General features: G+C 52.4%; 1 protein-coding gene across 2 annotated transcripts; it reads left to right on the forward strand.

The window, feature by feature from the left end:
* Positions 1-12,836: 12,836 nt before the first annotated feature.
* Positions 12,837-16,373, forward strand: PRPH (peripherin). Of its 2 annotated transcripts, none has more exons than XM_026501563.4 (9): positions 12,837-13,455; positions 13,826-13,886; positions 14,070-14,165; positions 14,552-14,719; positions 14,821-14,946; positions 15,027-15,247; positions 15,358-15,407; positions 15,649-15,728; positions 15,971-16,373. In XM_026501563.4, the coding sequence occupies exons 1-9, from the start codon at positions 12,914-12,916 to the stop codon at positions 16,037-16,039; spliced, it is 1,413 nt and encodes a 470-aa protein (XP_026357348.2). In that variant the 5' UTR covers positions 12,837-12,913; the 3' UTR covers positions 16,040-16,373. The 2 variants fall into 2 exon arrangements, with proteins under 2 accessions (XP_026357348.2, XP_026357349.2); XM_026501564.4 differs by having other exon boundaries at positions 15,974-16,373.
* Positions 16,374-25,693: the final 9,320 nt, after the last annotated feature.

A 25,693-nucleotide genomic window follows, 5' to 3' on the forward strand; every position in this document is an offset into this window, starting at 1 on the left:
TCTCTGACTTTGTCAGTCCTGAGCGGGCTCTGGGAAAACGGTTTTTTCCTCCTCCACCGTTCCCTCCGGGTCTGCAGCAGGAGGGAGACACCCAGCAACAGCGACCCTCTCCAGAGGCTCATCTCTTGAGTCATACATAATACAGAGAATGCTTTTAAACACCTGTCTCACCACCAGAAGGTTTCTTTTTCATTCTCTTCCACGTGAGGACAGAATGTAAAGCTATCCTAATTACACCGGAGTCTTGTCTATACTCATGCATTAGTCTAATTCGCTGAGGGTGTGTAGGTGGGTGAAATTCAGTGTCATTGCTGTCACCCTTCGCCTCCCTCCCCACACTCTGTTCTTACCAGATACCTCATTTGGCTCACAGGAGATGTCTAGCCTGACAGTAAGCTAATACTAAAATGCCCTTGGCAAAGGTAATCACAGCCAGTTACACGTTACAACGATCATTTCCATTTTTCAGTTGCACTCGTTCAGTGTTTTTGGAGAATCTAATTGGTGCGAGTCACTGGGATACCGTAGGGATTCCATGTAGCCTTCTTGTCCCCCCTTCCCCTCCCCACTGTAGAGACAGAGCACAGAGGCGCAACCTTAATTCGAGGCAGCATGGGTCCCACGTCTGAAGACACTGTCGCACGCGGCAGCCACGGTCACGCAGCCCAGCTGGCGGATTTACCTGCCCACGCAGCCTGGCTCTGTTCAGGTGTCAGGCCCCGTGGGCGTCGGGGAAGCGGGGTCTCTCCACCACCAGGGTGAATCAGTCCAAGCTGGTGAAGGTGATTCCCGTTCTCTCGCCAGGGATTGGTGAGGGAACCGGCACGCGACGCAGTGACGGAGATGAGAGGTGAGGTAACGTCTGCTGGTTGGGGGGCGGGGGGAAGAGGCTCTTAGAAAAATGTCCTTGCTCTTGAAAAGGAATGCAGGGAAAGGAGCTTCTGTCTTGCAATACTTGCCTCTTATTGCGTGAGGACATGCTGCCCGATGGTGCTGCAGTCAGTCGGCTTACGACCGTGAGGGGACAAACAAGAGGACAAAAGCTGTCGCTCTGGGTGTGACAGAGCAGAAAGAGGAAAAGAACCTGGGTGTTTGGTGGGCTGTGGAGCCCCTGAATTAACCTTGAAACTTCTCTGCCTCTTGTTTTCTCATTATGGGAGATTGAAAATCCCCTTGGGTTTGTTTTTTTGTTTTTTTCATTTTTTTAAATTTAAATTCAATTAACTAACATATAGTGTATTATTGGTTTCTGAGGTAGAGGTCGTGATTCATCAGCCTTATATAACACCCAGTGCTCATTACATCACGTGCCCTCCTTAATGCCCATCACCCAGTTACCCCATCCTCTCACCCCCTCCCCTCCAGCACCCCTCAGTTTGTTTCCTATGATTCAGGTTTGTCTCCGTCTCTGGTTTCATATTGTTTTATTTTTTCTTCTTTTCCCCTATGATCCTCTGTTTTGTTTCTTAAATTCTACATACGAGTGAGATCATATGATAATTGTCTTTCTCTGATTGACTTATTTCACTTAACATAATACCCTCCAGTTCCATCCACATCATTGCAAACGGCAAGATTTCATTTTTCTGATGGCTGAGTAATATTCCATTGTGTATATTTACCACATCTTTATCCATTCATCTGTCGATGGACATCTGGGCTCTTTCCATAGTTTGGCTATTGTGGACATTGCTGCTATAAACATTGGGGGGCAGGTGCCCCATCAGATCACTACATTTGTATCTTTGGGGTAAATACCCCAAATTGCTGGGTCATAGGGTAGCTCTAGTTTCAACTTTTTGAGGAACCTCCACACAGTTTTCCAGAGTGACTGTACCAGCTTGTATTCCCATCAACAGTGTAAGAGGGGTCCCCTTTCTCCACATCCTCACCAACATCCGTCGTTTCCTGACTTGTTAATTGTAGCCATTCTGACTGGTGTGAGGTGGTATCTCATTGTGGTTTTGATTTGTATTTCCCTGATGCCGAGTGATGTGGAGCATTTTTTCGTGTGTCTGTTGGCCATTTGTATGTCTTCTTTGGAGAAATGTCTGTTCATGTCTTCTGCCCGTTTCTTGATTGGATTATTTGTTCTTTGGGGGTTGAGTTTGATAAGTTCTTTACAGATTTTGGATACTAGCTCTTTATCTGATAAGACATTTGCAAATATCCTCTCCCACTGGTTGTCTTTTGGTTTTATCAACTATTTCCTTTGCTGCGCAAAAACTTTTTATCTGGGGGCGCCTGGGTGGCGCAGTCCTTAAGCGTCTGCCTTCGGCTCGGGGCGTGATCCCAGCGTTCTGGGATCGAGCCCCAACTCAGGCTCCTCTGCTAGGAGCCTGCTTCTTCCTCTCCCACTCCCCCTGCTTGTGTTCCCTCTCTAGCTGGCTGTCTCTGTCAAATAAATAAATAAATAAAATCTTTAAAAAAAAAAAAACAAACTTTTTATCTGGATGAAGTCCCAATAGCTCATTTTTGCCTTTGTTTCTCTTGCCTTTGGAGACGTGTCTAGCAAGAAGTTGCTGCGGCCGAGGTCACAGAGGTTGCGGCCTATGTTCTTCTCTAGGATTTTGATGGATTCCTGTCTCACATTTAGGTCTTGAAAATCCCCTTATTGTTTAGGACATTCTGAGTTGGGTTTTGTATTGCTTCCTGCCAAAAGCATACTATCTCATATAACAGGGTGCCGGGCTGGCTCGGTCGGTGGGCATGCAACTCTTGATCTTGGGGTTGTAAGTTTGAGCCCCATGTTGGGTATGGAGCCTATTTAAAATAAAATTTTTTTAAAAACCTTATACAATAGTTCATAGAAACTTTTGGTAAAATCATTAATAATAAAAATATTAAGGTCCTTTTAAATGTGTATGTCCTCTTTTCCACCGCAAACATAGCCCTGGGAGGACAAAGATTCTCTGTCCGTCTTCCTTTTGTCAGCTTCTGGCCTTCCTCCGCCGGCAGTTCCTGGTCAGCCGAGCTGACTGCTTCTTCCTTTCAGTCTTCTCAGGAGTCTTGGCTGATCTTAGGTCATAAATTGAAAGCACACAGAGAACATCTACCTGTTTGAAAAAGGTACCTTCTCCCCTCTTACAGGCAAGTGTGAACGGAGCCGTTGTCTGATTTGCTGGTGGTGTTGAAGGGCCAGGAGGCCCCCTCCGGGAGAATCCCCTCCCCCCCCCCCAAGCCTAGCCAGGGGATTCTGACCCCAGGGCAGTTCCAAATCTCCCAGAGCCTAAGCAGCTTTGAGCATGACTCTTTTTTTTTTTTTTAAGATTTTATTTGAGAAAGAGAGAGAAAGAGAGCACGTGTGTGCCCAAGCAGTGGGGAGGGGAACAGGGACAACCAGACTCCCAGTGAGTGCGGCTCAATCCCAGAACCCTGGGATCATGACCTGAGCCCAAGGCGGACACTTAACCGACTGAGCCACCCAGGTGTCGGAGCTTGACTCTTGAGACAAGAACCAAACCGGATTCTGCAGGCTCCGGGGTATGACTAGGGATCTCTCCACTGCTCAGTTCCCTGCGTGGCGGCCCTTGGATCCTTGAGAGGAAAAAGCCTGCGAGGTTGTCTCTCCTTCTCTGACCTACTTGGTTTCCGGACTCTTTCTCCCTTCTCTCCTCTCTACCCCACTCCTCACCTTCTCATCTCTCCACTTCTATTTCTCCCTTCCCTCAGTCTCCCACTTATCTCCCCCTTTCCCCATCTCCACGTTCTCCACCTTCCGTCCTTCCAGCCAGACAGGAGGACAGCAGTGCGCTGCAGAGAGCGTTCCCTTAAGGGGTGCAAGTGTTTCTTCCTCTTCCTCTGCCTTGTCCCCTCCCTCCTCCTCCTCTGCCTCCTCCTCCCCTTCTTCTTCTCCTTCTTCTTCTTCCTCCTCCCCCTCTTCTTCTTCTCCTCCTTCTTCCTCTTCCTCTTCTTCCTCTTCTTTTTTGTGTGCAAGTAACATTTTATTTCTTCCCCTGGTTGCTAGTAACGTTGCTGTACATTTTTTGTGAAAATTCACCTTGCCACGCTGGGAGAACTTCTAACAGACACTGACAATGGCCCTATCCGGCTGGGAGAGGATGCGCCCGCTCCCCTCCTGGAGCTCAGGACCGGCTGGGCCCGGCTGTCAGGTGAGTGTCTGCTTGGCCCGCAGGCAGACGGCAGGCAGGGCAGTGTGTAGGGTAGCAGACTCTTTGAACTTGACCGTTCAGTTGTCGCCAGGCCTCTCCCCACAGGAAGTAGGGTGAGATGGATGGCAGAGTGTCATGATTATGGAAAGGAGGCTCCAGGCAGCTGGCCTGGTGTGCAGGAACCCCTGTCCTGGCTCCTTTCAGGGGCATGCATGTGCTCCAGCCTGTGCCTGGTCAGAGAGGGGGCAACCAGGGCTCCTCTAACAGAGGCCATGAGCCAGGGTCCCACCTCTTCACAGCCCATGGAATTGTTAAGTACTGCCTCCCACCACAGCATCTTCTTTAGCAAAGTAGGGGGAGGAGTGCCTGGGGTCCCAGAGTTTCCTGCTCTAACCTTCTGCGGGACCAGCTAAAGCTCATAGACATTGTATGGAGGGAGGGAGTCTGCCAGGTGGGCCAAGTCCACACCTCCTCTCGGGCAATCGGAATCAACAGAGAGTTGGGGTGTAGGGAGGACATCACTGCCCTCCTTGGACTCCCTGACTGTGGTCTCCTCCGAAAGTGGATCCTTCAGCTGCAGATGGGACCACACGTGTGTTCCAGCTCCGGCACCAGCCCAAGACAGGTTGCCCCTGCTTTCCCCGTCCCTTCCCCTCTCTGTGTAGGGACTGCTGCTCCTTCTCAGCCAGAGGATCTCGGCACATCACCCTGTGAAGAAAGAGCTTCAGGCTCCTGGGGAGCAGTGCTCTGGGACCCACCGTGATCATTAAGGAATGTTTCTTTTATTCCCTGAGTCCCCTACTCAACAACCTGTATGCTTGGGAAAAATGTCAGAGATCATTTAAACCAACCCCTTTCTTTAACCATGTGGACAGCACGGCCCAGTGACTGGCCCAGGCCTGGGACCAGGTTTCTTGATTTGTGGTTAGGTGCTCTTTCCTTGCAACGTGAGCCATCTTGCGCGTAAACCCCTCTGCCTAGCTTTCCCACCCTCCGTAAACCAGTCCCACCTGCTCAGGATGCCCACAGCCTTCCCACAAACCTCTTCGGCCCTAGCCTTACTAAGGAGCTATTGTTCTCCATCATGTTCCCTACCGTTTAGCCATCCAAATCCTGGCCCATCCCTCAAGGCCTTAGCATTGACTTAGCACCGAATGTTCTCACTGATCTGCTGTTGGACCAGAGCATCAGGCTTGTTCAAGACTACAGGGCTCATTATCTGCTGGCCCAGGAAGAATGCCTGCCATGACCTCCTTCATCCTTTCCCATGGGGTGGCCCTGCCTCCTCCCCAGGCAGGGACCTACTGACCACTGAATGACCTACCAATTGTAAACTGACTGAAAAGCATCGAGCCCATGGGGGAGCTGCTAGGAAATGGGGTATGTTCAGGAGACCCCATGCACCCATGTTTGATTGGCAAGGCCAACTCCATGTGGAGGCCATAGGCTGAGAGGACGGAAGTTTCTGCTCCAGGATCTCTGTGGAGACAACATTCTCTGCCTCGGAATGGGGAGAAGCTCTCATCAGGCACAGTCTCTTCCAAGAGACCTGCAGGATCAAGTGGAGGCCACGGCGAGAGGCCCAGTTTCTATTCTGACAAGCGGTATGACTTAACTGCAAGTGACCCTTCTTGGTCTCACTCACCCAGTAGCTGGAGCCCCTGCCTCCACCACAACAGCACCAAAGACAGTGGGACTGACCTGCTAGAAAGAAGGTCTGGGTCGTCACGACACTTCACTCTTCAGGGTGCTCCTGTGGGCACCTGCCAAGAACAAGAACATTCCCTTACACAACCCTATTCCCATCTTCACACCTAAAAACAGAATAATCATTCCATAGCCTATAACACACAAATTATTACGGTAGCGCTTTTCCCCCCTTCAAATCCGGGATCCAGTCTAGGTGTATACATTGCATTTAGTTGTTGCATATCTTGGTCTCCTTTTTTGTCTAGAACAATCTCCCACTGTGGTGGGTTGTGGCGGCCCATTAAAAAGATATGTCAACATCCAGGAACCTGTGGACATGACTTTATTTGAAAGAAGGGTCTTGGCAAAATGTAGTTCAGGATCTTGAGATCATCCTGGATTAACAGGGTCCTCAATCCAATGACAAGTGTCTTTATAAGACAGAAAAGAGAAGACATAGACACAGAGGAGAAGGCCGTGTGAAGACAGAGGCAGAGATTAGAGATGCAGCCACAAGCCAGTGAACCCCGGGAGCCACCAGAAGCTGGAAGAGACGAGGAAGGATTCTCCCCTGGAGCCTTTGGAGGTAGAGGCCTGCCAACGTCCTGATTTTGGACTTCCAGCCTCCAAAACTGTGCGAATGAACTTCTGTTGTTTTAAGCCACCGAGTTTGTGGTAATTTCTTATGACATCCCTATGAAATTAAAATGCCCGTCTTTTAAAAAAAAAAAATGACACTGACTTTTTTGGGATGTCTGGGTGGCTTCGTTGGTTAAGCGTCTGCCTTCGGCTCAGGTCATGACCCCAGGGTCCTGGGATGGAGTCTGGCATCAGGCGCCTTGCTCAGCGGGAAGCCTGCTTCTCCCTCTGCCCCTCCCCCGGCTTGTGCTCTCTCCCTCTCAAATAAATAAAACCTCTAAAGAAAAATGACACTGACTTTTTAAAGAGTCTAGGAATTGTTTTACTATAGAACGTCCCGATTCTGAAATTGTCTTCAGATTGACCTTTTAAAGTCATAAATCAGATCAAGTCATTCCCCTGCTTAAAACCCTCCAATGGCTTTTCATTGCATTAAAATAAAATAAGCTATAAACTCTTTACTCTGATTTACAAAGCCCTCCGTGCCCTGACTCCTTCCCACGCCTCTAACCTCCCCTTTCCCTCTCTCCTCCTCACCCACCTTGCTCCAACCTCACCGACCTTTCTCTAACTCCACAGGCGTGCGGAGCTCATCCCAGCCTTACTCCTACGCTCTGGCTCTCCCCTCTGCCCAGGTGACAACCAAATAGAATTCTTGATCTTTGATCCCAGATTGGGGGAAATAGCTAGGAAGGATGTTATTGGGACAATTGGGGGAATTCTAAGAGGACTGTATATTAGATAATATTGTTCTAGCAATGTTAAATTTCTTGAGTGGGTTAATAGTACTGTAGGAAAATGTCTTTGTTTTTAGGAGACATGCTGAAGTGTTTGGTGGTGAAATATCATGATGCCTGAAACTTACTTTCAAAGGAATTGTGGCAAAATATTAACAACTGGTAAGGCCAGGAGAGGGTATAGTGGTGTTTACAGCGGGCTTCTTTCACCTTTCTCTGAGTTTGAAACTCTTCAAAATAAAATGGGGGGAAAGATGGACAATTTAAAGAAAAAAACTTAATCCTGGAATACTCAAATTTTTGTGTGCACTAAAAATCATCTAGGAAGTTTGTTAAAATGCAGATTCTAGAAGATTCAGAAGAGCTGGGCGGGGCTCTGGAATCTACTTTTTAACAGTTCCTCGGGTGACTCTGTCAAGTCATCAGGCCACACCGTGAGAAGGAAATTCACTTAGCATTCCATGTCCATAAGCTGCTCTCCTGTTCTCCAGCTGAGGAGGAGCTGGTTGGAAAGGTCAGGAAGGCAGGCAGAGATGTGATTTTATGGGGCAGGACTGGAGATTGGGAACATAGTAGAAGATGAGGAGGCTGGGGGTGGTGTTTGAAGGCAAAGAACAGAGTTTGCCCTGCTTCCCTGGCTTTTTGATTGGGGGTGGGAGCTGCTGGGGCGGAATGGAGGAGGCTTCTAGAGATCAGGTGCAGAATGGAATCAGGGCTCTGAACTCCTAATGCCAATGTTGCTGTTCTATTTTACACACCCTTTTGAATTTTTCTCAGCTGTAGAAAGAAGGTCAAATAATGGTGAATCCCCCAAATTTCAATGTTCCGTGAACCTTGAGTCTTAGATGTATTCAGACGGCAGAATGTCATTCTAGCTTCTGACCAGAAGGTGGCAGCAACATACCTCTCTTTATTTTCCGGACCACCTGTCATGGGAAAGATTTTTTTTTTTTTTTTTTCAGGTGCCTCAGCGTTCCCTTCAGTTTAATCAACACTTATTTGACCTAGATCCTATGCTATACTCCCCAGACACTACGGTGACTAAGACCTGATCCCTGCCCTTAAAGATCATATTGTCAGGAATGGGGGAGTCAGACTTATAAACAGATTAGTGCTAGTTTACTAGCTGTGTGGCCTTGGGCAAGTTGCTTAACCTCTCTGGGCCTCAGTTTTTTCAACTGTAGAACGGGGATCATAATAGTACCCATGTTGTAGGGTGACTAGGAGAATTAAAAGTGATAACATGTGTAAAATGTATGCCACATAGGAAATGTTAGCTATTACTATATGATAGAGTGAGAAAAGTGATGGGATGGGAAAGATACCCAGAGTGCCCCCTAACTGGGAGGAGTGGAGCCTCCAGATGGAGATAACGGGGAAGGGATTCCACTCTGGTGCAGCCGCTCAGTCCGTGAGGACCCTGCAGCTGGACCAGCCTGGGAGAGAACCCCCTCTGAGAAGCGTGTAGCTGGAATCCTCCCGGCTGAGGCTCATCTTGGCGCCTACGCGGCCAGAGCCCAGAACATCAGCAGCGCCTGACCCACCAGGATGTGCCTTCCTGCCGAGGGAGCCACTATTAGCTTGCTGTGCGACCTCACACAGGCAACTTTGTCCCTCTGAGCCTCGAGTTCTACCTAAGTGATGGGGAAAGGAGCCCACAGAACCACGCGACGGTGCCGAGTTCCACATCTGCACGCTGCGGAGCCTGCTGCATAGTCAGCCAGTTCAGGGGCAACAGGACTTGGAGCTAGGGGTGGAAGGGGTGCACTAGGAAGGCAAAGAGATCTTGAGGATGACGTTGGACTTTCCCCAGGATGTGGACTGGTGGTCGAGCCAGTCCTAGACCTCCGAAGGGCAGGGGGACCCCAGCTGACACTTAGTTACAAGTAATTAGGGCTATGGCATGTCTCCTCTGTGGCTCAGTTTCCTCCCCGTCATCACATGGCAGGGGAAGAAGGCCATCAACAGTGCTGAGCACCTGCTATGAGCCTCATGACAGGCTAATTACCGCATGGACAAGTAGTACACGAAGTACTTAGCTCTCACTTAGATGTCGCAACAGGGATGAGGGAGGTGTCATTATCCCTATTTTACAGATGAAGAAACTGAAGCTCAGAGAGGACAAGTGAGTTGCCCAGGGTCACACAGCTCAGAAGTGCCCAGGCTGGTGGCCTGATCTCTTCTTGCATGACCTTTTCCTTCATTCGACCTTAGCCTCCATTGCCCACTCCCTTAAAAACACCCTGGAAATCTTGCCATTCATAAATATCCCGGCTCCAGAATCACAAATCCATGCATCTTGCTCTCCGAAAACAACTTCCTGCCCTCTCGGTGCCTCTTTCAATTCCTCTGTACTAGGACTGTTCTTTGGCCTTGCCTGGGAGGCCAGCTATGGACCTCTTTACTCTCCCAATCTCCCACCCTCTCTTGCCCGCACGCCCCTTCCTCATCCAGCTTTGAGTCCACGGCCTGGCATTCGGTAGCAGACTTGCCAGTGACCTAAGCTTCATTGCTCGCCTTCCTTGCAAACCTCTGAATGCATCTAACTGTCATTTCACTCCAAGCCTTCACCAGAGCAGTGTGTGTGTGTGTGTGTGTGTGTGTGTGTGTGTGATAATAATACTGGCTAACACTTAACAGCACATACTATGTGCCAAGCACTAAGTGCCTCACATATTAGAACTCAGCTAATCCTCCAACGCGATGAGATAGGTACATCCTTACTGCTCCATTTATGGATAAAGAAAACGGAGTGAACGGAGGTGAAATCACTCACCCAGACCCAAAAGCACACAGCTAATTAAATTGAGGAGCCATGATCAAATGCAGGCGGTCTGTCCAGAGTCCGTGTCTTCATCGTACCTTGAGGAAAGATCAGCCAGGCAGTACCTGGCTCCTTCCACCCTGGGTCCAGAACCGCTCTCAGCCACTAGCGGGGACGATCCAGAAGAAGTCCAGATCCTCACTGTGTTCGGCAGCTGACAACATCATCGGGGAGAGTAATGATAATGGTAAAACTGACTTACATTTCAGCCATTATCATATGTGTCTTAAGTATTTAATCCTCCCACCAGCAGTATGAGGTAGAAGTTTTGATTATCCACATTTTCCTGGGGGACATGGAAGGACATTATAACAAGCCTATATTCCTACAACCCAGAATGTTGGAGTCAGATGGGAAGCTTGGCAGCTGGATACCAGAGCCCCGGCTCTTAACTGTGACCCTTTTCTACCTTTCTTCTGGCCTCTAGGTCTCCCAGGCCCGGCTCTTTCTGAGTAAGGGGGAGGAGTCTTCTCTGACTTGCTAGCAGGCCTGGTTCCCCCACCCAGGCCCTGGCCTCACTCCCTCCGCAGCTCCCAGAGCCCTGCTAAGGAGGCCCTGGTCCCCTCTCCTCTGAGGCACCTGGGTGGTGAGCTGGGAGCTTAAGCAGCGAAGGGCTGGGAACTCCACCTGGAACTGCCTGGGCCCAGCCCAAGGGGCCTCTACTCGACTTCCAAAGGCCCAGATCTACCAGCAGCTCCCTATAAAGACAGAGCCTGGGAAGGACCAGCTCAGACTCCCAGTTTGCTCCCTATGGACAGCAGACAGAGACGGGGCAGGGCCTAGGCTGGGGTCAATGGGGCTCCAGGCCAATGGCAGCTGGGGCTCAGAGCCTAGGGCTGTGGCAGAAAGCACCAAAGCTTCCCCGGCATCCCCCCCGACACACACATACACACACAGCTGCCAAGCCCCTACCCTCAGCCCAGGCTGGACCCCACCCCTCCCCACTCCTAGAAGTCAGGGGGACAGGCCCAGGTTTACCCACCCTGTCTCCTCTCTCCCATCCTCCCTCTTCCCATTCCCCTGGCAACCAAACCAGACCCATCAAGGAGAAGGACCTGGCAGCTGTGCAGGGAGAGACTAATGGCCCGGAAGGAAGGAGGGGCCTGGAGGGGAGAGAAGGAAGGCGGTAGGGATGTGAGCAGGCGGGCGGGCGTTGGCCCATCTCAGAGGACACACAAAGGAGGGGAGGTTCCTCTGCCCTGCAATGCTGAGGAGCTGGCTGGCCAAGGAGCCGCCCTCCTTGCCCCCTCACCCAGAGATCCAGCCAGGAGTCCCAAACCTGCTTCCCCAGATGCCCAGCTCTGGTCCTCAGGGCCTGAGGTGGACCTGTCCGTGCTGGAAAGCCCTGGAGTCCCCGGCGGCAGCAGCCCCATGGCTCGTGGCAAACCCAACGGGCCTCAGCACCGGCTCCTGCAGACCACCCGAGCTGCCTCTGCCCACTCCGGGGCGGCCCGTGCCTGAGTTCTGGAAGCCGCAGCCATGCAAAGGCCAGACGTCAGCCTCCCGATAGCTGGGGGGGGCGGGGGGCAGGAAGGGCTGCGTGGTTGTGCATGTGTGGTGTGTGCACGTAGGTGATGTGGTGCAATTACGCATACACATCTGTTCGTGTGCACAGGCTCGTGGGTCTGCTTTGGGGCCTTCTCTCTCTTCCCTCAGTCCCGGGACCAGGAGCGATGGGCACTTTCTCCTTCCCCATCTCTTCCCCCTCAGCCCCACCCATCCCTGGGTACCTGCAACTCCTCAATACTGGTGACGGGTTCCTGCCAGTCCGCTCCTCTCAGCCTTGGCAGCAGCTGCCGCCCCCCAGCCCCCTCCCCTTCCTACCTCGGGACTCGCTTGGGTTCCCGTAAGGCCCATGACTGAGCAGCAGTTGGTTGGGGGAAGGGAGACTCCAGGAAAGCCAGACAGCGTTCAACTGGCTCATTCTGCTCAGCCTCTGGCAGGGCACGACCCTCCCGAGTGGGACCCAGAGCTGGGCCCGGGCACCCTCAGCCCCCTCCGCCGGGCCCATCTGTGGGGGCCTGCTGTAGGTCCAGGTTTGGGAGCTGTGTCTTTAAGGCTGAGACATCAGCAGGCAACCCCCTGGCCAAGTGTCCAGAGGAGGGGGAGGGGAAATGGCCAGTCCATTAGCGGCAGGGCTGGCGCCAGGCAGCAGACCTCCACAGGGCCCTGGGGATTACGGAGAGATCAGCCCCTCCCCACCCCCCTTAGCTCCCTCTGCCCTCCTGTTCCCCTTTTTTCCCTGGGTGTGGTAACAGAGGGGTAGCTGACAGCAGGTAAACGCGGGGCCTAGCCTTCAAGGGACAAGTGGGGGCACAGGCCCTGGGGCCTAAGCCAGGCCAACTCTCCATCTACCAAGGCCATGTCCTCCCCACTCAGGTGCCAGAAGCCTGCCCTTTAACCTCCAGTCCTCCTGTACCCCCAGTTTTGTCTTGTTTTGTTTTGTTTTTTTTACTGAGGTGTAACTGACCCAACATTCTATTAATTTCATGTGGACAATGTAATGATTCTACATTTGTACATCTCCGATTTTAACAGCTCTTTCAGGCAGGAACCCCAGGTCCAGTCAGGCCCTCGCACCCTAGGCTCCAGCTCTGGATGCTTGCTGGAAGGTGCTGACCCCCAACCCAGGCCTGCCGGTGGTCGCCAGGCCTGCTCCCTTCCCCGCCAGGAACAGCGGGAATCAAGTCGGCAGGGCGCCAACAACCGTGGAGGGAGGGTGCGGCTCTCCTGCTGCTCCGCAGGGGTGGGGCGTCCCCCTCCCCACATAGACCCGCCGTCAGGCCAGTGGGAGGAGCTGCCCGTGCCCCCCCTGAGCCCGCAGGGCTATAAAGCCGCCTCGCAGCGGTCTGCAGCTCCTTCCCAGCTCCCGGACCAGTTCTGCCAGCGGTGAGTGCCTATCCTCGGCCACCATGAGCCACCCGTCGGGCCTCCGGGCCAGCGTCACTTCCACCTCCTACCGCCGCACCTTCGGGCCACCGCCCTCACTGTCCCCCGGGGCCTACTCCTACGCATCCAGCTCCCGCTTCTCGAGCAGTCGCCTGCTGGGCTCGGCGTCCACCGGCTCCTCCGTGCGCCTGGGCAGCTTCCGCGGCCCCCGGGCGGGCGCGGGCGCCCTCCTGCGCCTGCCCTCGGAGCGCCTCGACTTTTCCATGGCCGAGGCCCTCAACCAGGAGTTCCTGGCCACGCGCAGCAACGAGAAGCAGGAGCTGCAGGAGCTCAACGACCGCTTCGCCAACTTCATCGAGAAGGTGCGCTTCCTGGAGCAGCAGAACGCGGCCTTGCGCGGGGAGCTGAACCAGGCCCGGGGCCAGGAGCCGGCGCGCGCCGACCAGCTGTGCCAGCAGGAGCTGCGCGAGCTGCGGAGGGAGCTAGAGCTGCTGGGCCGCGAGCGCGACCGGGTGCAGGTGGAGCGCGACGGGCTGGCGGAGGACCTGGCGGCGCTCAAGCAGAGGTCAGGGGGCAGCGCCGGGGCTGGGCGGCGGGCCGTCGAGGAGGGAGTGGCTCCCCTCCGCTACCAGGCGTGTGCAGGGAGCAGGCTCTCCCGCGGGCTCTCACCGCCTCCCCCGCCCTCCCCCTACCACTTTGCTGCCTCTCTGGGGAGGGGAGAGGTGGGGAGGGAGGAGTTACTATGCCCTGTGTATAAAGGGGTCCCGTCTCAGCTCCCAGCCCGTTAGAGAGAAAGTGGGCGAGTCCACTGGGCAGTTTGAAGACCCCTCCTCAGAGTCCTGGACAGTAGCAGCCTCTAACCTAGACCCTGGGGTGCGCGGGGCTGATGGTTGGGCGGTGGCCCTGCAACTGTCTCTGCCCATTCTTCTTGCCAGGCTGGAGGAGGAGACGCGCAAGAGGGAGGATGCGGAGCACAACCTCGTGCTCTTCCGCAAGGTGAGCCCGGGCCCCATGTCAGCTCAGTCTCCCCACGTCTACCCCCGCCTGCGTATCTAGGGTGGCATGTGTGGGCGCGAGGAGGCGACCAGAAGCCTCCAGAGACGGGCAGGGAGGGTCTGGCCCTTCCTCGGCCTGAGCAGCCCCTCCCGGCTCTTGAACCCCCACTGCCACCCCCTTAAGGACGTGGACGACGCCACCCTGTCCCGCCTGGAACTAGAGCGCAAGATTGAGTCGCTGATGGATGAGATTGAGTTCCTCAAGAAGCTGCATGAGGAGGTAGGTGGACCAAGTGTCAGGGGGAGGCTTCGAAGGTTGCAGGTGGTCTCGTTGGAGCTGGACGGCAGGCGCTGGAGAAAACTGGCGAACGCAGCTGGGGAAGAGAGGTGAGATTCGCTGGGTAGACGCAGCCCCTCAACCCCCCTCTACAGGTGGTTTGACTCCCACCCCTGCGCCACCTGGTGGCGAGCGGCGGAGCTGCACCCCCGTAACTTGGCCGCTGGCTCGGAGCGTATGGGGCGCAGGCCGCGTAGTCTTATGCGCGCTGCGCTCCCTGGCGCCCCCTTCTGTTTATTCGAGTGTTTCTTCTCTTTTCGGTGCGTGAACTGCGCGGCCCGCGTGGGATCCGCGCTGCAATCCCGACAACTTGTTGTCCTGGGCGGCAGGAGCTGCGAGACCTGCAGGTGAGCGTGGAGAGCCAGCAGGTGCAGCAGGTCGAGGTGGAGGCCACCGTGAAGCCTGAGCTGACGGCGGCGCTGAGGGACATCCGCGCTCAGTATGAGAGCATCGCGGCGAAGAACCTGCAGGAGGCGGAGGAGTGGTACAAGTCCAAGGTGCGAGAGCCCGGGAGGGTGAGGGAGGCTCTGGGCGAGTGGGGCGCGGCGGGGAGCGTGCGTCCCGCCAGCTCACGGCCGTGTGGCCTCGCGCGCCGCAGTACGCGGACCTGTCCGACGCCGCCAACCGGAACCACGAGGCCCTGCGTCAGGCCAAGCAGGAGATGAACGAGTCTCGACGCCAGATACAGAGCCTGACTTGTGAGGTGGACGGGCTGCGCGGCACGGTGAGTACCAGACTTCGCGCCCAGGCCCGGGGAGTGGGGGATGAAGGCTGTTCCCCCAGTGACCCCCTGCGGCCCCCTAGAACGAGGCGCTGCTCAGACAACTTCGGGAGCTGGAGGAGCAGTTTGCCTTGGAGGCGGGCGGGTACCAGGCGGGCGCCGCGAGGCTCGAGGAGGAGCTGCGACAGCTAAAGGAGGAGATGGCGCGGCACCTGCGCGAGTACCAGGAGCTCCTCAACGTCAAGATGGCCCTGGACATCGAGATCGCCACCTACCGCAAGCTGCTGGAGGGCGAGGAGAGCAGGTGGGGGGCAGGGCTGCTGGAGGGTGGGGGGGTAAGGATGGTAGGGGTTGGGCGTGCAGGAAAGGGGCGGGACCCCGGGCAGAGTCGCTGACCATTTGCTCCGCTCCCAGGATCTCCGTGCCAGTCCATTCTTTTGCATCCTTAAGTATAAAGACGACTGGTGAGTCTCCCACGCCCGGCTTTCAACCTGCCTGTCCCCTTGTCCACTTCTGCCCCGACCAGACTCTTGCTGTGCCTCTGCTCGGGGATCGAGTCTGTCCATGAACAGCTGGGTCCTAGTCTAGACCCACCCCTGCTCCTCCTGCCCTGCTGCTCCCCTCCCCTCATAGAGGAGAGTGAGGGCTTGAAGGAGAGACCCCCCCAGCCTCCTGTCTTCCACCCCTTCATCCCACTTTTTGCAGTGCCTGACGTGGAGCCTGCCCAGGACAGCCACAGCAGGAAGATGGTTCTGATCAAGACCATCGAGACCCGGAATGGGGAGGTGAGAGGGACACTCGAGCCCAGGACCCCATCATTGCCCATAGTATTTCTGAGTCCCAGCCTGGCTGCAGCTGATTTTAGAGTTTTGCAGGTTATGGTCTTCGGGCGGGAGGGAGACGGGGCGATAGAGAAGGGGGATGGATAGTCAGCTGGTTTTACTGGAGGAGGAGACAGCATACCCCAAAGGAGATCGGAGGGGGGTGGTGCCCACTGATTTGTGCCCTTCACATGCCTTGCCCCCAGCAGGTGGTCACTGAGTCCCAGAAGGAGCAGCGCAGTGAGCTGGACAAGTCTTCTACTCACAGCTACTGAACCCGTCGGTCCAGAGCTCCCTGACCCTGCCCGAGGCCTACTCCAAGTCCCAGACCCTACCACCAGTACTGAACTAGTCCTCTCTTGCTCTGCATGTGTCTAGGGGGTGGCACAAGTCACCCCTTCCCTGGCCTGTGGCTAAGCCCTACCCAGCCAGCAGTAGGTGGCCCTTCTATCCCTGCCCTGACACGTATATATGACCTGTATGTTCCCCTTATCGAGTCCTAGTAAGAGGCCAGTGATCCCCAGATCGAGTCTACTCCTGCCATTATCCCATGACCAGTGGAGTGGGCCAGGGTCTGAGTTTCACTTTTGAATCAAATAAAACCGCTATGAGGAGAAACCACTCCAGTGCATTTGTGTCTGTGGAAGTGGGGGTGCCTGGGGGGAGGGGGCTCAGCAGTATTTTCCCCTTGTCTCTAGTCATTTCTTTCCTGCAACCCATATCTTGGCATCCGTGATTCCTACCTATCCTGCTAGTTCTACGTCCACTCCTTCTCAACGGCTGTTTGCCAGGGGCAGCCCCGAATGTCTCGGTGCTTTCTGGATGTGCCATAGGCCCCTCAAACGCAACACGTCCAAAACAGAACTCCTCTCCCTCTTCACCTGTCATCATGTTCTTTCTCCAAGGTTCCCACTCTAGAAGAAGGCACCACTGAGGACTTCTGCCAAATTAGAACACCTCATCTTCTACCCCTTTTCTTCACCTACCCCCCAATTCTGTTAATTCTACTTTTTAACTTTTTCAAGTCTGTCTCGTTCTCCCCATCCCCACTGCCGCCACCCTCGTCCAGGCCACCATCATCGTTTGCCTGGGTTCATTATCTCCCTCACTGGTCTCTTGCCCCTGGCCTAGCCCCGCCACCCACCTAAGCCTACTTGACACACTTGGCCAGCAAATCAGATTCTGCCACCGTCACTCCCCACCCTGCTGGAAAATGCCTACTCTACAATGCCCTCCAACTCCACTCCATCCTGCCTTTGCCTTCAAGTCAAAATCCACTTCGGAGTTTGTTTACAATAATCATTTTCACTCAATTATTGTGCTACATGCAGGGAATAAGCCAGAGTCCCTGCTCTCAAGGAGCAACCAGTCTGGGGTAGGGGCCAGAGACCGACAAGCAGGTCCTTCCAGCTGTGTGAAAAGCGCTGTGACTGGGAAAGAAGGTAACATTGTGGGGACATGAGGAAGAGCGTCCAACCCAGCCTTGGGGTAAAGGCACAGCTTCCCAAAGGTGGCCCCGTCGCGCGGAGCGGTGAAACGAGCAAGAGTTACTCAGGTGAAGCAGGGAGGGGGGAGGCCTTTCTAGGCAGCTAAGTCAGGACGTGAGAGAGAGCCAGTGTGCGAACCGGAAGTACTTCTATCATTCTGGAATGTAGGACAGAGAGGAGGAACGGCACCGAGGTTGGGAAGATGGCATGAGCACTGGGTCGTGCAGGACCTCACGTCCGTATGAAGGCTTTCTGAATGCATCCCAAGGAAAAGGGAAAAAACAGGGCTTCATTAGGAGGGTCAAGCATTCAAATGTGCGTTTTAGAAAGAGCACTCCCGCTGTGGGTGCAGAAGCCATTAGGAGGCGGAGAACGGGGTCAGAGGCTGTTGGAGTGAAACAAGCAAGAGGCGATAGTGAGCAAAAAAGTGGGGAGATTTGAGAAATATTCAGGGACGGACGCTGTAACACCTAAGGAGACCTCGCCCCCGGGGGCGGAAGGGAAATAAATAGCAAAGAGGACCCAAGGTTTTGGCTTGAGTGAGGCAGATGGTGGATCTTTCACAGAAACAGCTAAGGCTAGAGGAGGGGAGAAGGGGGTCCAGACAACAGTCCGTTTTAGGCCTCCTGAGTGTGAGATGCTATGGCACAGTCAAGAGGAAGGGCTGGCTGGTGGGTGGATCCACAGGTCTGGAGTTGAGGTGTGATGGGACACTTTGAGATACTGAATCTCAGGCCGCTATCTGCTGCAAGTAACATAATATCTCATTTTTTAAGAAAAAGAAAGAAATAGCTCGTGTAGCAAGGAGCCAGAGGTAGGCAGGCTCTGAGGGCTGTTGATTCAGTAGTTCAACGATGTCATAAAGGACTTAGATTCTGTCCAAGGTTCTACTGAGCCTTCCTCCTTGAAACTTTGTCCTTGGGCTAGTTCTCCTCATGGTCCCAAGATGGCTGCCAGCAGCTACTGGGTGATGCTTCCCTCTTCACATCCAGTGGAGGGAAGAGAAAAACCTCCTCTGGGTATGAGAAACAAGTCCTTTCCTTGAGACTGTCGGGCTAAGGCCACTGGTGTGCCCAATCCTGGAGGAATAGCAGTTGCCAGGGAAAGCTACTGATTGGCTTGGCCTCATCATCCGATACGGAGTGGACGCTGAGAATCAACCACAGTGTCCATTGCGAATATTGTTCAGGCTTCCCACCACCATTGCCCTTCACACACAGGTGCACATGTACACACATGGCTTATCCCCCTTGCTTTCTCTCCCTTTCTCTCATTCAGTGGCACTTATTACTTCAGAAGAGAAATATCACTACAGAAAAAAACAGACAAAAGCTTTGGAGTTTCAAATGTTTAGGTTTTCAAGTGAGCACAATTTTAAGTTTGGCAGCTTTCACATCAGAGTCTGAGGCCTGTGTTTTGTACCGGATATAAAGAAGCGAGACTGAGCTGAAGAGAAGGGCGCGGGACCTCCCCACTGTCCCACAGAGGAAACGTGAAACGACCCAAGAACAGTGTATAAAGTGAGAACAGAGAAGGGCCTTGGGGAGACTCCTAGACGAGCAGTGGGAGAGGATCTTGAGAATGAAGTTGTAGAGGGAGACGAGGACAGTGTGGCCTCGGGAAGGCAAGGCAAGAGAAAGCTCTCAGGGGGAGCAGCAGGCAGGCCGTGCCAGAGGACGCTGGGAGCACGGATTGGAAAACAGTTGGAAAATCTGGGCTCTATCATCAAGGGAGAAGTTGGAGACCTCAGGAAGGGCCCTTCAGGGCAGGGCGGGGCGGGAGACAAAACACTGCCCCTTGAAGAGTGAATGAACCCAGATGAGGGAGCAGAGAGCGCACCATTCTCTGGAGGTAACTTGAGGAAAGAAAATAAAAGAACTGGAGCAAAGGAAGACCTGCATTTGAGAAGTGAAATTTTGGAGAAAGGCCAAGCAAGACCAATAATTTTCAAACTGTGGGTCATGAAACATTGTGATATGAATTACTGGGTCAAGACCAACATTTAAAAAGAAAAAGAATAGAAAGTGTTAGGGTTTGGTGAAACTTTTCAATGTATTTATATACATGTGTATTGGCTTGTCATATAAAATGCATTTTTTTAAAATCTTGGATTGTGGCAAGAAAACCCCCAAAAAACAGACTTCAACATGTTTAAATGCTGGGGAGAATTGGAAAGAATCAAGTTGTCATGGGGGGACCCAGTCTCCTATTGAAATGACACAAACTCAGACTTGGCTGTGATTGAAGAGTTTTAGGACAACTCCAAATCCAATTCTAACCAAGGGGGATCGGATGTTAACCTCAGGAAGACAGGGCTGGGATTTGATCGTAATTAAGAAAGCTTATACCACATTGATTTTTTTGTAGTCAGTTTGCTGGAAGCACGGAGATAGCTCCCATGGCATCTATTAAGAAGGTCATCTGAAAAGCAAGGAGGCGCCCACATTTATTTAGTAGCTCCTAAAAGGCACCAGATGTGGCGGGCACGTGGGCAGGAGTGCTGGACCCCGGGGAGGTGGCCACTATTGCAGCAGGGATCATTCCTGAGGGGTGATTTCCACCTGCAGTGGGTGGAAAGAGCTCTGTTATCTGCATTGCAAAGAGCAGAGACTAACCAGACATCTCAGGCAAAGGGGAGTGAATTGTGAGCTTGCACCTGGAAACGAGGGGACTGAGAATTGCAGCTACTGGGGGTGGAGTGGGAGCGGCTTCACAGGAACCCAGAAACGTGTGCGTGACCTGGCCTTCCAGGAAGAATGGACTCTGCAGCCCCCCAGGCCCCACCGAGCCTGAGAAGTGACAGAAAGGCCCCTCGGCAGCAGGAAAACACTGCTCCCTGATGGAGGGTCCTACTGCTTCTGCGGCTCCTGTCACCATGAGCGAACGCCCTCATCCTCCACCCTGGCTTTTGCTTCTCATAGTTCCTTCTTACTCATGGCTTCAGTGGTCCTATGGCTTCCAGGGCCTAATAGCCATGGCATGCTGACTTCTGGGGCTCTCTTTGGTTCTGCTTTCACTTCCTTTCACAGAAGATGCCCACTTTACTACCCTTAGCAGATTAATTGATATTTCCCATTCCCTCTGTGAGACAGACCAACAAATGTCCAAAACACTGAGCTCTTGGGGCCGAAAGGCTGCTCTCGCCCCCTGTGCACTTCCGCTCCCACCGATTAACAAATGGTGATAAATGAGTGACAATTGTTGTCTGTATTTGTTCCTAAACCTGTTTTGTCACATAATCCCACAGTTTAAGCAAATGTTTTTTTTAACTCATCAAAGAATGTGAAAAGTACCATTTTTATTTTAACAGTAGCATGGTGATTAAGAATCTGCATTTAAATCTTGGATCTTGGAGCACCTGGGTGGCTCAGATGGTCGGGCGTCTCCCTTCGGCTCAGGCCATGATCCCGGGGTCCTGGGATCGGGCCCTGCATCAGGCTCCCTGCTCGGCGGACAGCCTGCTTCTCCCTCTCCCTCTACTGTTCCCCCTGCTTGTGCTCTCTCGCTCTGTCAAAAGGATAAATAAAATCTTTAAAAAAAATCTTGAATCTTTACTTGCTAGATGCGTGAAAGATCTACCTAGTGTCTTTCTCTGGGAAAGATACTTGGCCTGTCTTTGCCTCAGTTTCCTCATCTGTAAAATGGAGACAACTACAGCAAGCTAATTCACAGGATTGTTGTGAAGCATAAATGAGATGATTCATGCAGGGTTGAACGGTCTTGGCCATACCGTGGGCAGGAGAACGAGGGGGCATGGTTCAGAGTATGGCCTCCCAGATGGCTTCCCTCAGCAAGGTGGCCTGGGACGGTTCTAAATTATAAACCAAGGATCGCAGCTGAGTTATTCTTCCATCGTATAAACATCACAGTGGTTTTTTTCCATTTTAAGGGGACAGCTTGATACTGCACAGCTTCATACTGTCTTAATTTCCTATTACTGTTGCAACAAATTACCACAAACATAGTGGCTTAAAACAACACACTTATTATCTTCCAGTGCTGGCGGTTAGAAGTCTAAAATGGGATGACAGAGCTGTGTTCCCAGTGGAAACTCTAGAGAAGCCTTATTCAGCTTCTAAAGACTGTCCACATTCGGTGGCCTGTGGCCCTCTTCCATCTTCAAAGCCAGCGACCCCCTCACTGATCCCTGCTTGCCTCTGGTAAGGATCCTTGTCATTACATGGGGCACACCCAGACAATCCAGCATCATCGCCCCATCTCAAAACCTCTCATTTACACCATTAACGTCCCTTTGCCATGTAAGAAAATAGTCAACAGGTTGTGGGCATTGGGATGCAGACAGGGGAAGGCGTTGTTACGCTTACCACGGTCTGCCCTCTGGCTTCCAAATATTCATGTTGGTCTCATCTACAAAATATATTCACCCCCTTTCCGGGTTCCCCAAAATCTCAACCCGTTACAGCGTCAGCTGAAGGGCAAACTCTCATCGAGATGTCATCAGCTCAGAAGTCTCAAATCTCATCACTTCACATCTACGTTAAGTGTGGGTGAGATTCTGGGTATAATGGACCCTGGGGGGTGGGGGGAACTCCTCTCCCTCCGTGGACTTGTGACACTGGAAAACAAATAATCTGTTTCCTAAGATACAACGGTGGGACAGGCAGAAGGAAAGAGCCACAGACATTCCCATCCAGAAAGGGAGAACTGGAAAGGAAAAAGGAGGTTGTGAAGCAAATTTAAAATCCACCTGGCAAAACAACATAAGGTTTCAAGGCCTAGGAATGCTCTTCCGTGCCCCCCCCCCCCCGACCCCGGCCTTGCTTTCCGGCTTCACTGTCTGGCCTTGGAATCAGCATTCCTCTCAAGTGTGTTTTCAGCTTTTCGTTTCCCGGGTGTAGAGTCTGGGGTGGGGGGTCCAACGGCTCTCTTCCGTTTTACCCTCTCTCTGGCTCTTTCAGCACAAGCTGCCGGTATCTCTGTTTACAAGGCGTTCTCGAGAACCGTGTGGATCTCCCGTGTTTGGCTCTGGGATTCCCTCCATTGAACAAGAGACGCCTCCGCCGGTCTTTTTCGACAATCCCATTTCTATGCTTGGTTTCTGCTGACGTGGCTGAGGAATCCGTGGGTCCCAGGGCTAATCTCTCCAAAGGGGCCTCCGTGTGAGTGAGCACTCTGACCTTTGATCCTTCCTAGGCCCTGGCAGGAGATGGTCCAGGGACTTCCCCGGATTTCTCCTCAGGGCACGCCGCCCTCCCAGCGAATGGCCTCATTTCAGCACTGTTTGCAATCTGGGTAGGCTGACAATTTCTAAAATACCAGTTCTGACACCTTTTTTTTGCCTCTTTCCTCTCAGATTTTACGATAAGCAAGAAAAAAAATCCAGCCACGCCTTCCACACCTGGCAACACAGATTAAAAACCCCAGCTCGCCCTCACAAAGTCTGCTTTCCACATAAATGTCAAGCACAATTCTGCTAAGCTTTCTGCTGCTGTATGAAAAATACCTCCTTTCCTCCGACCATCAATAACATACTCCTCATTGCCTTCTGAGCCTTTGATGCCACAGCCCCTTTCGCGGCCGTATTTCACCCAACCGTCTGTTCCTGGTGAGGTAGGTATTCTGTTCCGTGCTCGCTCCACCCCCCCCCCCCAGCCCTCCCTAGCAAATTGCAACATTCCTATTTCTGCTAACAGTCTATTCGAGGCAAGCTGGGCTTCTCCTATCATCCTCCTCAGAGTTATTCCAGACTCTACCCATTACCTAATTCCAAAGGCATGTCCACACTCTCAGGTACCGGTTTCAATAGCACCCATTTCCAGATCCCCAAACCTGCATCGGTCAGGGTTCAACCAGAGATGCAGAACCAGCAGGAGATACATGTTAAGAGATCTGTGGCAGGGAACTAGACCACACGATTGTGGGGGGCTTGCCGGGCAGGTTCAAAGGCTGTAGGGCAGGCCAGGAGGCAGGGGGGACTGCCGCCTTCCTGCACAGGTGGGAGCTGCGCCCACGGGTCCCCCAGGTGGAACGTCATGTTCGTCAAGGAAGCCCCAGCTCTGCCCCGAAGGCCTTGCAGCTGATCAAATCCGGCTAACCCAGCTGATCCAGGATAATCTCCCTTAAAGTTCACTGATTGTGGATTTAATCACATCTAGAAACCTTCACAAGAATGCCTACACTCGTGTTTGGGGACCGTAGCCCAAGCCAGGTCAACACACAAAACTGACCGTCGAACATCCGAATCCCTAGATTAGACAGAAAACATGTATCAACAAATGAACAAATACTTAGCTGCACCCTAAAATAAATAAACAAACAAAAAGAATTCTTAGTGGTCCCAAAATCAAGAAATCGAGATAATTCCCCCCCCACAAAGGTCCTGTTTTATTGTTTTCAGAATAGTCTCAGAAGTCCTCAAAGAATGAAAACTCCCACAAATAACCGAATGTGGGTATTCATAGCAGCACCACTCATAGTAGCCAAAAGGTGGAAAAAATGAGAATGTTCATCAGCCGATGAATGGATAAAGAAAACGGGGTCTATCCACTCAGCGATAAAAAGGAGAGGAGTGCTTATATATGCCACGAAAGGGATGAACGTTGGAGACGTTATGCTAGATGGAAAAAGCGAGACCCAATAGGCCACATATAGACGATTCCATGGATAGGACGGATCTGGAATAGGGAGACACAAAGCAATTGGTGGTTGCCAGGGAGTGAGGGGAGGGGAGAATGAAGAGTAACTACGTAATGGGTATGAGATTTCCTTTTTTTTTTTAAGATTTTTTATTTATTTATTTGACACACAGAGAGCCAGCCAGCGAGAGAGGGAACACAAGCAGGGGGAGTGGGAGAGGAAGAAGCAGGCTCCCAGCGGAGGAGCCCGATGTGGGGCTCGATCCCAGAACGCTGGGAGCACGCCCTGAGCCGAAGGCAGACGCTTAATGACTGAGCCACCCAGGCTCCCCGTGTCCCAGAGAAATTCTTGAACAGGTTCACAGGGGACCATTTAAGAAGACAATTTTCTAGCACTGTTCATAGAAGTGGGGAATGGGTAAGTAAAGTGTGAGGGATGTCTATCATGGAATCCTGTGCAATTGTTGCAAGCAACGAACTAGATTAAGTACAACAATAAGGATGGATCCTAGAAACAGAGTTGGCTGAGAAAAAGTAAAGCCAAAATCATAGGGTAATGCCACTTATGCGAATTAAAAACATAGCCTAGGGGCGCCTGGGTAGCGCAGTCGTTAAGCGTCTGCCTTCGGCTCAGGGCATAACGGCGTTATGGGATCGAGCCCCACATCAGGCTCCTCGGCTGGGAGCCTGCTTCTTCCTCTCCCACTCCCCCTGCTTGTGTTCCCTCTCTCGCTGGCTGTCTCTCTGTCAAATGAATAAATAAAATCTTTAAAAAAAAACCCAAAACATATAGCCTAAACAAACTGTAGTAGATTGAATAATGACCCACTCCCCAAGATGGCCATGTCCTAATCCCCTGAATCTGTGATTATTACTTTGTATGGCAAAAGGGATTTTACAGATGTGACTAAGGACCTTGAGATGAAGAGGTTATATTGGATTATATGGGTCACCCGATGTTATCACAAGGGTCCTCATAAAAGAGAAGCAAGAGATCACTGTGAGTAGTCGATGTGATGACAGAAGCAGAGGTTAGAGTGAGGGAAGAGGAGGCCACAAGCTAAGGAATTCTGGCAGCCCTTAGAAGCTGGAAAAGGAAAGAAATGGGCTCGCCCCTGAAGCCTCCAGGAGGCGCTCTGCCAACACCTCGATTTTAGACTTTTGATCTCCAGATCCATAAAAGAACAAACGGGCGCTGTTTTAAGCCACTACATTTGCAACAATTTGTTACAGCCGCATTAGGAAACTCATCTACAACCTTACGTGTTTTGTAAGCACACATTCATAGTCAAGAACTTCTACCAGTCACATTAGAGTGCTGTCTATAGGGCAGAGGAATAGGAAAGAAATAAGGGGTATGTGTGACAGAATAAAACGAGAGAGGTGGCTCGCATCTCCCAGAGGTCTAGCGAAGACAAACAGAAGGAGGTCGCTCTGACCGCTATGCAGAACACAGGTTGGGTGCTCTGATAGGCATGGCAGAGTTTCTGGACGTTGGCTCTTTTAAAGACTTCTCTGATACGAAAATCAGTCTCCCTTGTACCTTGATTCTGTGAAGGTGATGCCCTGAGGAGCAGGCATAAATATTTTGGTCATTGAAAGGTGTATCCTCTTGGTAAATCACTCCGTTTCTCTTATGAATTTGATTAGTATGAGTCAGCTCCTAGATCTACGCTGGGTAGCCTGACAAACTCACGTTTCCAGGTTTGTGGAGCTGAGGACCAGACCTGCGTTGTCCTGACTACCTTAAACTCCTGTAAAGTCACTATACAGCCAACCTCCATCCTGGCACCTCTCCGTCTTTCAGACTTTGGCCTTCTTTCTCCCTATACCCCAGACACCTAGC

The sequence above is a fragment of the Ursus arctos genome, unplaced genomic scaffold, assembly GCF_023065955.2.
Source record: "Ursus arctos isolate Adak ecotype North America unplaced genomic scaffold, UrsArc2.0 scaffold_26, whole genome shotgun sequence".
Classification (NCBI taxonomy): domain Eukaryota; kingdom Metazoa; phylum Chordata; class Mammalia; order Carnivora; family Ursidae; genus Ursus; species Ursus arctos.

Bases quoted from the DNA above. Each gene is read 5' to 3' on its own strand.
- PRPH (XM_026501563.4), top strand. From the start codon at position 12,914: ATGAGCCACCCGTCGGGCCTCCGGGCCAGCGTCACTTCCACCTCCTAC. The intron at 13,456-13,825 runs GTCAGGGGGCAG...TCTTCTTGCCAG, and splicing joins CTGGCGGCGCTCAAGCAGAG to GCTGGAGGAGGAGACGCGCA. The intron at 15,248-15,357 runs GTGGGGGGCAGG...CTCCGCTCCCAG, and splicing joins CTGGAGGGCGAGGAGAGCAG to GATCTCCGTGCCAGTCCATT.